The sequence below is a fragment of the Sciurus carolinensis genome, chromosome 16 (genome assembly GCF_902686445.1).
Source record: "Sciurus carolinensis chromosome 16, mSciCar1.2, whole genome shotgun sequence".
Taxonomy (NCBI): Eukaryota; Metazoa; Chordata; class Mammalia; order Rodentia; family Sciuridae; genus Sciurus; species Sciurus carolinensis.
In genome coordinates this window covers 57,824,544-57,837,768 of record NC_062228.1, presented here as the reverse complement: position 1 = coordinate 57,837,768, position 13,225 = coordinate 57,824,544, and the positions used below count along the sequence as shown (strand labels likewise).

Below are 13,225 nucleotides of genomic sequence, written 5' to 3'. Positions count from 1 at the left end.
CTCCGCCTCTTAACGCAACATTTCCTGCCTTGTAGGCAACCAGAGCGAAGACCTTTAAAGAGAACTACAGCTCCCGGCAGGGCGGGGAAAAAAATGAGTCTACTTCCGCGGACATCTTGGCTTCATGGGAATTGTAGTTTTCCCATTTATGTTCGCCCACAGGCACTTGCAAGTTACAGCTCACCAGCAATTGCACAGCTCACCTTACAAGTTTCTTACAAGTGATACGTAGAGCGAGATTGTGAAGCGGCCTCTCTCAGGGTCCTTTAAGAAAGAGCCGTATTTCGTTCCAATTCAGAATGCCTGGAGCAGGGTTGCCTGGCTGCAGAGGTGACCCCGGGTCATTGCTTTGTTGAAAGTGGAGCACGGGGGACCAGGAAGGCAGGAACTAAGGCAGGGCCTAGTGAGAATCCTCCTCACTCTCAGCCTTTTTTCTTACCCTGCCTACTTCCCAGAGACCCAGAGATTAGATCCCCAGCTCCCAAGAGAGGGTCAGGTAGGTTTAAAGTTTGGCCACAGAGGGTGAACACTGAGGCTGAATGAGAGAAGCTCTCCAAGCAGGAGGGAGAAGTGGGTGTCTCCAGGATCCCAGGCAGGTGGACTCTGAGGGTCTGGGACCACTGGAGGTTCCAGGTGTTGGGGACCCAGAGCCTTGATGCCTGGGTGCAGGAAAGACAAGTATTTGGGGAGAAAGAACTGGGCTCCTGGGTTTCTGATGTTGATAAAGCTGAAATCAGACTACTGGGTCTCATTCAGTCAGGTATGCGGCAATTTGGGCTGTGTGGGTCCAGGAGAGAAATTAGGTTTAGGATTAGGTGTTGAAGGATAGCCTCCACTAGGATGTTGGATCTGTGGCCTGACTTTGTGTCTTACTTCTCCAGAATGTCTCGGGAGAATGACACTTGGAAGAAAGAGTGAGTGGGGACACTAAACGGGCAGTGGTGGAGTGGAGGTGAAAGCAGAAATGTAAAGCTTGATTGTGCCCCCTATGCATTCTCTGTCTCTTTCTCTCAGCTTGGCATCATAACCATGTTTACAGGCTCGGTACCATCAGCCTTGCAGGAAGGGGCTGGGAATCTGGACTCCTGGGTCCTACAGGGAGGGAGCAACTAGTGAAGACTCCTGGGTCTGAAGTAGGAGGGATGGGGGCCTGGACTCCAGAGTCCGGAGACAGCAAGGGCCTAGGATCTCTATTCCTGGATTCTAGATGGTCCAGTTCTGAGGAAAAGATCTTCAGAACTGGGGGAGCAGTGCCAAGTTCTGCACCTTCTGTGACCTCACATGTGCTCAGAACCCAAGTTGGGCAGGTAGTAGGATAAAAGGGAAGAGCTCTTGAGCAAGGGAGGTGCCCTGCTTGCTGTCACCACAGACCTATATCTCTCTCAGGACCCTGGGGGATGAACTTGCTGCTCTACGGTTGCAGAAGCTGGAACAGCAGGTACTAATGCCCAGGAATCTTGCCACCCCTTCTCTTCCATTTTCCAAACTTCCTCAGAAGCCCCATCCCCAGGATTTGCTGGTTCCAGGATCACAATGGTCTCTGTGAATCTCAAGTTTAGAGACTTCTGGGTCCCTGATAATTCTCCCAGGCCTTGGGAACCCTTTTCTCCAGGAAATGAGAAAAAACGAATTCGGGAAGCAAACCCTGGTGATGAAACTCCAAAATTTCTAAGGACCAAGAATTCTAGAGGGCAGGATAACTAGGTCTTGAGGGAGGAGGTGGTTGGGTGCTAGGATTTTTGGATTCGAAGGAGCTGAGGGATCGAGGGCCTGGGCACCTGGAACCCAGTGGAGAAATGGGCTCATGAATTCTCCCACTGGGCTTCACTTGGCACTGTCCTGGCCCCATGCGCCCCCCTCTCCTCTTCCTGCAGTGGCGACTATTTGAGAAGAAGCAACGACGGAAACGCCAGGAACCCCTTATGGTTCAGGCCAATCCTGAGCTTTCCCAGCGGCACCGGCGACTGCGGCGGCGGGAGGAGCCTTTCCTGAGTGACAGCGGTAAGAAAAGGCTTTTAGGGCTCAGTGGGGGAGTTAGTCTAGAGCGAGGGATTTGGGGGAGCCCGGACAGCAGTTAGTGGGGTCAAGGGGAGGGACGTGATGGAGCCCTGGGTGGGGCCTCTAGACAGAGCTCAGGAGAACTTGAAAACTGGACCTGAGACGGAGGGGGCGGGGCATGATGCAACTGGAGGTGGGGCCAAGAGAATCCGGTGATTGGGCTTGGAAGAGCGGGGGGCGGAGCCTGGGGGAGGCAGGTTGGAGCGGCACTCAGAGTGGCGGGGCTTAGGCTAGGGAGTATGGAGGATGCCAGGAAGTGTTGGTTTCCAGGCTTGTGTTATTTATTTATTCACTTATTTAGCGGTAGTGGAGAATGAACCCAGGGATTCGCACTTGCCAGGCAAGTACTGTGCCACTGAACTACATGCTCCGCCCAGAATTTGGGAAACTTAGAGACGAAGTCTTTGAGAAATTGACTATAAGAGCCTGCCATAGGATTGTTTAGGCACGGAGTCCGCGACAATTTAGCAGCCTAGCTGTGCTTTTGCTTGAGCCTTGGGATGGAGTTAAGAGTTCTAGAGCACTCTTGAGGGTTTGGTTGATCAGCGAATCGCCCCATGTCTGGGAGTCCAGTTTGTAGATTGTTTTAATGGGCCTCGCTGCACCTTCTCCCAGGCTTTGGGAACCCTTTTCTCCAAGAGAATGTGCCAGAGGCACATCTGCGTTCCGGTGCCCACAGTGCCCCAGTCACCATGAGCTGTGGTGGAGATGGCAGCAGCGAGCTCAGGCCCCTGGTGTCACCGACAGAAACAGGTACCCTCAAGTCCTCAGACCACTTACACTCCAGAACACTGCTCTCTGAATAGTCCAGGAGGTTGCTCCTGGTTACCCAAGCCTTGCTGTTCAGGCTCTCAACCCCCCACCTCCATCATACCCAGGAGTTAAGGTCCCAAACCACCTCCTTCATCACCTAACAATCTGTCTCCAGCTCTTCCTTCCCTAATTCATATTCGGGAATCCTGCTCTCCAGTCTTCATTCCTATCTTTGCTTCCAGACAGTTCCGATCCAGAGTTGGAGGAAGTCTTCGTGGAAGATTTTCCTGAATCCTTCCCATCCTATAGAGAGGTTCTGGGAGCTTGTCGAAGGGGTTGGCCAGACCGACAACAACCTGGTAATTTCAGGGATATGTTTGTGAGATCTGGCTCCCAGGTCCATGGGGCAAATCATCCCCTTTTATTTGATAACACTTTTAATGAGTAATGATGTCATTCACTTATGTCAGGTTTACAATTCCATGGGTTTTAGTGTATTCAGAGTTGTGCAATCATCACTACAATTTTGGAACATATTCATGACCCCAAAATGAAACCCTGTACCCCTTAGCATTCACCTTTTATTTCCCCTTAAAAAAAAAAATCCTAATCTACTTTCTATCTCTTTAGATTTGCTCATTCTGGATTTTTTTTTTATAAATAGAATCATATAATATGTGGTCTTTTGTGTCTAATTTCTTTAACTTAGCAAATTTTTAAGGGTCATCCATGTTGTAGTACATTGTAGTACATTTATTCCTTTATTCTCATGTTAGGCAACAATTTCATTGACAAGTTCTTTAATTGGCATCCCAATCTCTCCACCCCATCTTTTTTTTTTTTTTTTTTGTACCAGGGATTGAACCCAGTGGTGCTTTACTACTGAGCCACATTCCCAGCTTCCTGAGCCACTGGGATTACAGGCATGGCCACCATGGCCAGCTCTCCACCCCATTTTAATTCCTCAATCTCTCTGATGCTGTCTTTGGGACAAGAGAAAGAGAGAACTCTGAGGCTGGGAGCGAAGCTCAGCGGTAGAGCCCTCAGACTAGCATGCACAGGCCCTGGGTTCCAATCCCAGCACTGGAGAGAAACAGAACTCTAATTCCTCATTGTCCTTGGGACCAGGGCAGTCAGGAACTCCTCAGCCTTTGTAAACCCACAGGTACACAGGGGAGGAAGAGGATGTGAGGGAGATGAGTAATCAGTAGAGACTGAGTGAGAAACCTGGAGTTGTGGCCTTAGCTAGTTAGCACCGTTGATCTGTCCCACACTCCAGGACCCAGGCACCCTGAGCAAAGTCTCTGGCTTCTTCTACCACTTAGGGACCAGTGCAGAAGACCAGAATGAATTCCAGGATGTCCAAGATGAATATGGGGCACCCAGTCTGGCACCAGACCCTGGAATGGATGGTGACTGGGGACATGGAAGCTTGGCATTCTGCAAGGTGTGAGGAGGCACAGCCATTAAAGATTTAGGAACAGGCGGAGGATAGATAGCTTTAACCATCTGGGGAGGGTGGGGATACAATTCTGCCACCCAATCGAAGGCCTTTTTCTCACCTTTCAATGGTGGACAGTACTATCCACAAGGTTGTTGTGATCAAGTTAGCGGAGGCTTTGTGTGTGTTAGAGAATTCTAGAGGATTTAAATCAAACTGGATGATTTGACTTGATGTGGGCATGACAGTTAAAATGTAGCACATGAAGATGGGCAGGTAGAGGGGGTGGGCGGCTCACGCTTGTAATCCCGGCTATTCTAGAGGCTGAGGCAAGGAGGGTCGCCAAATTCAAGGACAGCTTGAGCAACTTAGTGAGACGCAGTCGCAAAACAAAAATATACAAAGGGCTCAGGGTGTAGCTCAGTGGTAGAACTCAGCTGAATTCAAGTCGGCTGGGGGGGATGCAGTGGCAGCTGATGCAAAGGCTGCAGCCTGAGAGAGCGGAGCAGTGATATATAAGGTCCAGTAGGCACTTTGATGTGGCGCACATGCTGTAGATGCTTTCACTTGGTTAGATAGGGGTCATATTATGTGTCTAGTTGAATGGGCGGTACTATCAAAGGATTTTCCAATCCGAATTAGTAGATGGAGTGGACGTGGTTACAGGAAAAGCTAAAAGAGTTGGCCAATCAACAGATGTTCAGGGCTGGCTGGGCTGGCTGAGATGCTTGGCCAATAAGCAGAAAGCATGAGCGGGAGAGGGCGTAACCTTGAACTGGACAACCAATCAGCTGTTGCCAAGGTTGGATCCCGACTGTCCCTGGATTTTGAATTTGGCGCGTGAGCTAGGGAGAAGACCCCGGAGAAAAGGAGGAGGAGGAGTCGGCGTCTGCAGGGGCAAGCTCCGCAACTGCCGCTCAGGAGGTGTCCGAGGTCCCGGAAGGCGAGGGCTCTACCGCCACGGAGGGCGGAGCTGGCTTGCAAACCGGCACCCGCTACTCCCCAGGCCCTCGGCTGGGAGAGGACTTGGAGACCTACGTCCTGCGGCCGGCGCCGCGGGGCCACACGGTGCAGTGTTGCATCAGCCGCGACAAGCATGGTGTAGACAAGGGCATGTTCCCCATCTACTTCCTCTACCTGGAGGTAGAGCACGGCCGGAAGGTGCGGTCACCCCTTGGGGCCCTTTGGTACCACAGCTAGGGTAGAAAGCCCTACCTCACAGGGGCAAGTCCCCCTCCTTTCTGAGCAAGAAAAAGCACATGTCAACTCCAACCAAGCCCTGCCCTCCCGAACACTAAGATCCTTTCCTTATTGTGTACAGCGGCATAGGTTCTACCCATCCTATAATCAAGTCACATCCACTCCAGAGTTGGGTCTGCTCTTTCAAGGTCAGGTCATACCTTCTCAAGGTCCAAAGCTCCACCTGTTTCACCCCTCTGGAGGTTTATTGGTCCCTTCCTTGGCCACTCATTGAGACTTCTTGGCTGTAGGGCCCTAACCAATCCTGGGATAAACATTCCTCCTCACAGGTTTTCCATTCTAGAGCCAAGACAGGCTCCTTTCAATTTGGTCAGTCCCATCCAGTGTGGCCTCTTTTCCTCTGGGTACTCTCATTTCTCCCAGAAAGTTCCTTTTTCCCTACAGAGAGCTAAACCTGCTTTTCCTGGATGAAATGTCTTCCAAAGGCCTGTTCCAAGCTGAGGCCTTCCCTATTCTCCAAAGCCAATCCCTGCCTGAGCTCAGCCTCAGCCCAGGATCCAGTGGCAAAGGAAAAAAGGGAGATATTAAGATGTAAAGTTTCCCTTCGAGACCCGGTTGATTGGTTTTCAATGAGAATTTCTCCCAGCTAGTTCTGGGACACTTACTGCACCATTACTCTCTCCTCTGTAATGAGACACGACATTTCTTTGTCCCTGGGCTCCTCTGTCTCTAGCCAGATACCAGAAATCCATTCTGATGGGCTGTCCTTTCCTCCGCAGCACTTCCTCTTGGCTGGGCGAAAAAGAAAAAGGAGCAAAACTTCTAATTATCTCATCTCCTTGGACCCCGAAGACCTGTCTCGGGATGGGGACAGCTTTGTGGGCAAAGTCAGGTGGGCAAAGCCCAAATGTATTGTGAAAACAAGGTGGTAGAGAACCTGGGAAGGGAAGGGGACTACATTTCCCTATGGCCATAGGGCACAAGTTCCACCTGCTTTAGGGCATAATGGGTTTTGTAGTTTGGGTTATTTTTGTGTTGCGTGTCATTTTTGTTTTTGTTGGTACTGGGGGTTGAACCCAGGGGTACTTTGCCACTGAACTACATCCTCAGTCCCTTTTTATTTTTATTATTTTATTTTATTTTGGGTATGAGGGAGTGAAACCAGGGTTGCTAACTACTGAGCCACATCCCCAACCATTTTTATTTTTTGTGTTGAGGCAGGGTCTTGCTGTGTTGCTTAGGGTTTTGCTAAGTTGTTGCTTGCAATCCTCCTGCCTCACTCCCCAGCCACTAGGATTACAGGCATGCTCTACCACACTTAAATGGGTTTTGTAGTTCTACAGGTTGTATATCCAGGGGTTTGGGAAGAGAAAAGAAAAAGGTTTTGATAGTATAAAACACAGGCTAACATTTAAGACAAATTCCTTCTTGAGAGATTTGGACTGGAACCCCTAATTTATGTGGGAGAAGAGATCTGGGATGTGTGAGTTCTTGTATCCTAGAGAGAAAAGGGTCCCTTTCTCTCTCTCTCTCTCTCTCTCTCTCTCTCTTTCTTTGTGTGTGTGTGTGTGTAGTGGAGATTGAATCCAGGAGTGCTTTCTCTACCATTGAGCTACATGCCCAGCCCTTTTTATCTTTTATTTTGAGACAGGATCTCACTAAGTTGCTCAGGTCAGCTTCAAATTAGTGATCCTCCTACTTTAGCCTTCCAAGTCACTGGGAAACAGTCATGCACCACTGCATCCAGCAGGGAAGAGGGTTCCTCTAAGGGGCCAAAGCAGGAGGCTAAACACATGGCTCACCAAAGGAAGAAAGGGCGAAGACCATGGATACAGGGAACATGATTCTTACCTAGAGGACTGATTTGGGAAAGCACTTACAGCCAAAGAGTAACAATTATTTTACTTTCATTCTACCAACTACCTTCCGTGAGCAGATCTAATATATTGGGCACCAAGTTCATCATCTTCGACAATGGGACTAGTCCTGATCGCAGGCATTTCGTACCAGAAACTGACCGGCTCAGAGAGGAGCTGGGAGTTGTATGTTATGTGAGTGTCCCTGGAAAGAGGGGAGAGGAGAGAGAATGAATTAATGAATTAATAAAGGGCAGGGCAAGAGAGTTGGGAAGGAGAAGCCAGGCTAACGGGAATATTATATTCCCAGGAGACTAACGTTTTGGGATTCCGGGGACCTCGGAAAATGACTGTGGTCATCCCAGGAACCGACAGCCAGGGCCAAAGAATCAGCATCCAGCCACAAAAAGTGAGTCCTCAATGGCGGGCATCTCTGGGTCCGTGGAGGAGGGACTGCGGGGGGGCCGTCCTTTCAGGTCATGAGACGTCAACTGGAGGACTTCGCCAGACACCAGTCTCAAGGAGTAAAGGCTAGAGATTCAAGAATTCTGTGTCGGGAAGAATAAAAGGCTGGCTGATGGTAAGTTAACAAACCCTGTTTCACCTTTGAGGAACAAGAGTCGTTACTGAATCGCCTCCAACGGGGGTCCAGCCAGGGGCTGGTCCTGCTGCAAAACAAACCCCCGTCCTGGAGCGACGAGAGCGGAGCCTATGTGCTCAATTTCCACGGTCGAGTCACTCGGGCCTCGGTCAAGAACTTCCAGATCGTGCATCCAGAAGACCGTGAGCTCCTGGGAACCGGCTTACCTGGGCCAGGGGGCATGAGAACTACTTCTCCCATCAGCGCTTGAGCGTTTTTCTGGGGAGGGCGAGACTTCTCGCCATTGCAAGGCCTATTGGGAATTGTAGTTTACACCGCCCTCAGAGGGTTTCCCAGTTTAATAAGAGCGCGGTATCGCTTCTTGGGAGTCGTGGTTCCTGAAGTTCTGAGGCAGGGAACTAACTGGGTCTGGTTAAGGCTGAGTTCTTGATTTTCTCCTTAGCGGACTACCTGGTTCTTCAGTTTGGCCGCGTGGCCCCAGATATGTTCACTATGGACTTCCGATTCCCGCTTTGTCCACTCCAAGCCTTTGCTATCTGCTTGTCCAGTTTCGATGGGAAGCTGGCGTGTGAGTAACTCAATAAAATACCATCCCCTCACTAGTTTCTGTGCCTGAGTTTAGAAAAAGGATCCCAACATGCCTCCTCCTCCTTTTGTGTATATGTGTGTGTGAGCGGGGCGGGGGATTGGACCTAGGGGTGCTATACCACAGAGCTACATCCCTGGGCCTTTTTATGTTTTATTTTGAGACAGGGTCTCACTAAGTTACTGAGGTTTGCCTTGAACTTGCAATCCTCCTGCCTCAGCCTCCAGAGTAGTGGGATTACAGGCGTGAGCCACCACACCCAGCACCAATACTTATTAGATACTGCTTGCATGTACAGGCCAGAACTCTAGGAAGTGGACTGTGTAACTGCACCTATTCCTGCAGGGCCCACAGTCATCATGGGAGATGGACCCTAAACAAAAAAGGCAAAAATTCAGAAAAGCACATGCAGCCACAATGTTAATTCAGAGCAGGGCAACTCTAAAAGTGACAGTCGTGTTACGTGTGAAGAATCAGGATAAACTAACTGAGCAAGAGGGCCCTGGTGGGAACATTAGGCAGCAGGCAAAGCTCCCCAAAGGCCTTGAAGGTTAAAAGGGGTGTGGTTGCCTTGGGGAAATAGAAACCTAGTGTGGCAGGAAGCTAGGGAACCAGTGGACCTCTGGCCCACCATTGTTTTAACTGGACAGACCCTGTGAGCTCAGAGAAGGGTTCTAACCTGTTGATGTAAACTTGAGTGGGTAATTGAAGACATGCATAGTAAATGTGAACTTACTTTAACAACTTTGGGGGTTCCTATAATCCCATAAGGTAAGTAAAATCCCATAAGGTGTATAAAATTGTTAGGTATGTTGCAGATAAGGAAACAGTTTTTGCACACAGTACTTATAAATATGAAGTCAGGCAATGGAAAGTTTTGAGGAACACAGCAGCTGGAGAATGTAAAGGCCACAGAGAATTAATTGGGCCTTAACACATCAGGGAGGCACAGACAACTGAAGCTTAACTTTTTCTTTCTCGGGATAGGTGAGTCAAGCCTCCAGTCCTCTTGGGAGGATGACTGCCCAAGTTTAATGAAATCTAGGCAGCTGCCAAAAAAAACTACAAAACCAATTAGCCCTTCATACTGCTCCCCCCCCAAATCAGGAACCCAAGAGTAGGATACTGTCAGTACACACACAGAGACATTGCTCGCTACAAATCAAAAAGCTTTATTCCGTAAATAAATCAACACTTTTAAAAAATTAATAAAATTAATAAATAACAAGCAACCATTTGGTCTTAGCCACGCCTCCCACTGAGGTTCAGGCAGAGAGCTGGGGCTTCAGAAGAGGTGTGAGGGGGTGTGGCCATTGCATGGCTCAAGGGCGTGGCCTGGACTGGAGCCTCTGAGGAGATCAAGGGGGAAGATAAGGTCTGGGTAGAGGTAGGTATGGGGGCCAGAGAACTGGGTGCATTCCCAAGGCGTGCCCAGGCTCTTGCCCGGGAGGCAGGGGTGAGGCAGGGACCCAGCACCTCCTGTGCTTGGGCGATGCGGCGGGCAAAACGGCTCCGATCCCGAGCAAGCTGCTCCCAGGGGCCCCGGCGGGCGGCCTGGGCAGGGCCTGCCCAGACAGTCAGGAAATGTACCGTGACCTTCTCAGAGAAGCGCACCTGAGGACAGACAGACAAAGATATATGGAGACATAGGGTTCCAGACAGAATCAAGGAAAATCAGCTACACAAAAATGCTTGCTATTTGGCTAGTCACATGCCTGTCATACTTCCAAATGACTCACTGGAGAAAGATGGTTTCCGGGAGCTGCCTCCTCCTCCCATAGGGGCCTCAGCCTCTTACAGAGGATTGCAAGATAATGCACAGTCCTCCCAGAAGAGTTCCTATGCAACCTGCTGCAATGTACTGGGACCCAGGAGTCCTGGCCTCCAGCCCTTCCCCATTAGACCAGAGTTCCAGCTCCCAGTCCCCTCCACCCTCCAAATTTAAAAAGATCTGGGCCCTTTGCACCCACCTTTCTGGCTTTTGAGGGAGATTCAGGGTCTGGATCCTGGGTGGGTGTCCGTGATGACCTGAGTCGCCTTTGTAGTCTGAGGGGCAGCTTAGGAGCAGTCCAGGGAGGTGGTGGCTTCTCTCCAGGTAAGTAGATGGCCACTCGGAAGGGGCTGGTCTCAGCTTCCCATTCCTCCTCAGCTTCCTCTTCCTCGGTGTCCTTTCCAGGTAGATACATCCAGCCCCTGAGGTGGGCACTCTGGGCCTGAAGGGAGGGGCAGTGGCCCCAGGCAGCTGCTCCAGAGCCCTCTCCTCTGTCCTCATTCTGCTCACACTCATCTTCCTCCTCGGTGTCCTCCCCAGGACGATACACCCAGGCCTTGACAAGTGCACTTGTAGGAGGGGTGGGAGACGAAGACTCAGCTTCTTCCTCCTCCTCAGTTGACTCCCAGTCACTGTCCTCATCTTCCTCTGTGTCCTCCCCAGGATGATACACCCAGGCTTTCAAGAAGGCACTTGTAGGGGGGGTGGAAAAGGAAGCCTCAGCTTCTCCTTCCTCCTCAGCTGATCCTGAATCACTATTCTCCTTGTCCTCTGTGTCCTCCCCTGGCCTACACACCCAGGCCCTCCCCGAGGCACTTGTAGAGAAAGAAGGAAGACCCTCTGTTCCTAAAGCACTGTTGTCATCCTCCTCTTCCTCTGTGTTCTTACTGGGTTGATACTCCCAAGCCCCAAGATGCTTCTCTGCTGGAACCGAGGACCATGGCTCTGGGTCAGCTTCTCCTTTCCCAGGGGCTTCTAAGGCCTTTCTGCCCTTCTCCCCAGGCCTCTCGCCTGAACAATATCCCCAACCGCTGGAGTTGCAGCCTGACAATGAGGGGGAAATGGATGTCTTCCTGGCTTCGTTTTCTGTTCCTTTTTCCTCCGTGGCTTGATCCTCTTCCTCCCCTGGGCAATACCCACAAGAGCTGAGTTTGGAGCCTGAAGACTCAGGGGAAATAGAGGCAGCAGGAGCGCCTTTCTTGATGGGTTCTTCATCTCTGTCCTCCAGCACTGGATATGGTTCCAAGTGTGATGGAGGATAAGAGACCTTGGTCACTCCCTCCACAACTCCCTCTTCTTCAGTTTCCTCCTCCCCAGGACTCTTATCAGAACCTTGCAGGGCTCTTATCAGCAGGCTGGGGGACAGGGACTGGCCATCTGTAAATTCCCTTCCTTGCTCTCTGGGGACTCTGTTTGCATCTTCCTCATTATATTCATCTCCTGAAAGTCCCCAAGCTTCAGAAGGGGAATTACTGGCCTTTAAGTCAAGGCAGGGTGCCAGGGCTGCTTTTCCACCCTCTTCAGGTACTCCACCGTCTTCCGCCTCCCCTTGAGGATGCTGGACCCAGGTCCTATGGGAGATGGCCAGAGAAGCCTTCACTTCTCCCTCCAGGCCACCTTCTACCTGATTTTCTCCTATTACTGCTTTTAACAGCCAGGGCTGTGGAGGTCCTGGGCCCCTCAGGCGGCTCCAGGCCCTGCCGAGGAAGCCCATCAGTGGGGACAGAAGGTAGAAGGAGTGGGCTTCCCTCCAGGGCAGGTTGTGATGGGGTACTTGGCCTGGGGCCATCTGTCTAGGCTGAAAAAAGGGGAGGAAAAAAAGGAAATAAAATTTAGAAACCATTTAGGAAATAGTATCAGGGCATGACCCTGAGTCATGGCAATGGAAATAGCAACAGGAGATTCCTTTCTAATCCAAGCCACGCCCATCTCTGTTCCTTGTTTCCCTTCTGAACACCCAGTCATCTGGGTCTCCTGCTCTCCTTCCTTAGATCTAAGGATCCAAACCCCCTCCTTTTACAACCCAGAAGTCCCAATCCCAAGAACAAAGATCTTTTTACTCGCTTCCCTTGGGACAAAGTCGGTCTCCAGTTCTCTTACTCTCCTGAGGACTGATAAACCGCCTTCCTCCCTTGGAGCCTCAAAATGTTCTGACCCCCAGATTTCCTTCACTGGGGACCCAGAACCTGGCTCCTAGACCCATTCTCCCTCAGGCTTAAGACTCCAGGCTCCCAACCCCTTCCCCTGCCGAAATCCGGACCGCCCACCCCGGTGACTCCAGATCCCGGAGTCAGTCCCCCATCCCGAACCTCCCCAGACTCAGGAGTCCAGGCCTCCAGGCCCTCCCTCCACACTACCCCGAGTCCCGACTCCAAACCCTCCGGTTTCGGAACCAAAAGTCCAAGGCTTTCCTCATTATTGATTAGGAGTCTGACTTCCATCCCCCAACTCCCCGGGGCCCTAGGTATTCTGATCCCTAACTCACCGACTAGGGGCGTTAGTGTCACCCTGGAGGTAGGAGCGCCGGCTCGGTCTGCCAGAAGCGATCGCAGGTTCGGACGACTCGAAAGGCCAGCGCGTTCATCTCGCCCTCAAGCGTGGGGCTCGCGGGGCTCGAAGTATCACGGGCTGCCTGAAGCACTGTCGCGACAAACGGATGCGGAACCGCGTGGCGTCTCACATGTACTCATCCACGGCAGGGAACTGATCCAATTAGCTCTGACGCAGCCTGCAAAGCTTTTATAGTCAATCGCAGCCGACGTGGTGACGTCACGAGGAGAGGCGGGGTTTCGAAACGTCTACGCTTTGGGTGGGAAGTGAAAAACAACTCCGGACCTCTGGCGGAAATTCCAGGCTTTGTGACGTTACGGCGGCATTTCCAAGCGTGGTCACGCCCCGAACAAAGTAGCTGTCAATCAGATGCGTGGACCGCGTAAGCTGCTAGCAGACGATCTACTCC

At 51.1% G+C, this 13,225-nt stretch overlaps 2 protein-coding genes across 3 annotated transcripts; one reads left to right on the top strand and one right to left on the bottom strand.

The window, feature by feature from the left end:
• Window positions 1-163: 163 nt before the first annotated feature.
• Window positions 164-8,485, top strand: Tulp2 (TUB like protein 2). 2 transcript variants are annotated; one of them, XM_047529136.1, is made up of 13 exons: window positions 164-330; window positions 882-914; window positions 1,387-1,438; window positions 1,875-2,001; window positions 2,674-2,811; window positions 3,054-3,170; window positions 4,137-4,258; window positions 5,102-5,413; window positions 6,232-6,344; window positions 7,389-7,503; window positions 7,619-7,717; window positions 7,920-8,091; window positions 8,352-8,485. In XM_047529136.1, exons 2-13 carry the CDS (start codon window positions 883-885, stop codon window positions 8,483-8,485), a joined length of 1,533 nt encoding a protein of 510 aa, XP_047385092.1. In that variant the 5' UTR covers window positions 164-330; window position 882. The 2 variants fall into 2 exon arrangements, with proteins under 2 accessions (XP_047385092.1, XP_047385091.1); XM_047529135.1 differs by having other exon boundaries at window positions 164-496.
• A 1,161-nt stretch (window positions 8,486-9,646) lies between these two features.
• Window positions 9,647-12,968, bottom strand: Ppp1r15a (protein phosphatase 1 regulatory subunit 15A). The gene is made up of 3 exons (XM_047528579.1): window positions 12,752-12,968; window positions 10,466-12,064; window positions 9,647-10,109 (listed from the first exon to the last, which is right to left on the bottom strand). Exons 2-3 carry the CDS (start codon window positions 12,053-12,055, stop codon window positions 9,738-9,740), a joined length of 1,962 nt encoding a protein of 653 aa, XP_047384535.1. The 5' UTR covers window positions 12,056-12,064; window positions 12,752-12,968; the 3' UTR covers window positions 9,647-9,737.
• Window positions 12,969-13,225: the final 257 nt, after the last annotated feature.

What these genes read in the sequence shown, in the direction of transcription:
- Ppp1r15a (XM_047528579.1), bottom strand. Translation starts at nt 12,055, where the DNA reads ATGGCCCCAGGCCAAGTACCCCATCACAACCTGCCCTGGAGGGAAGCC. An exon ending in CTCCCTCAAAAGCCAGAAAG is followed by an intron (nt 10,110 to 10,465) that starts GTGGGTGCAAAG and finishes GTCTGTCCTCAG; the next exon opens with GTGCGCTTCTCTGAGAAGGT.
- Tulp2 (XM_047529136.1), top strand. Translation starts at nt 883, where the DNA reads ATGTCTCGGGAGAATGACACTTGGAAGAAAGA. An exon ending in GCCAGACCGACAACAACCTG is followed by an intron (nt 3,171 to 4,136) that starts GTAATTTCAGGG and finishes TCTACCACTTAG; the next exon opens with GGACCAGTGCAGAAGACCAG. An exon ending in AGCTTTGTGGGCAAAGTCAG is followed by an intron (nt 6,345 to 7,388) that starts GTGGGCAAAGCC and finishes TTCCGTGAGCAG; the next exon opens with ATCTAATATATTGGGCACCA.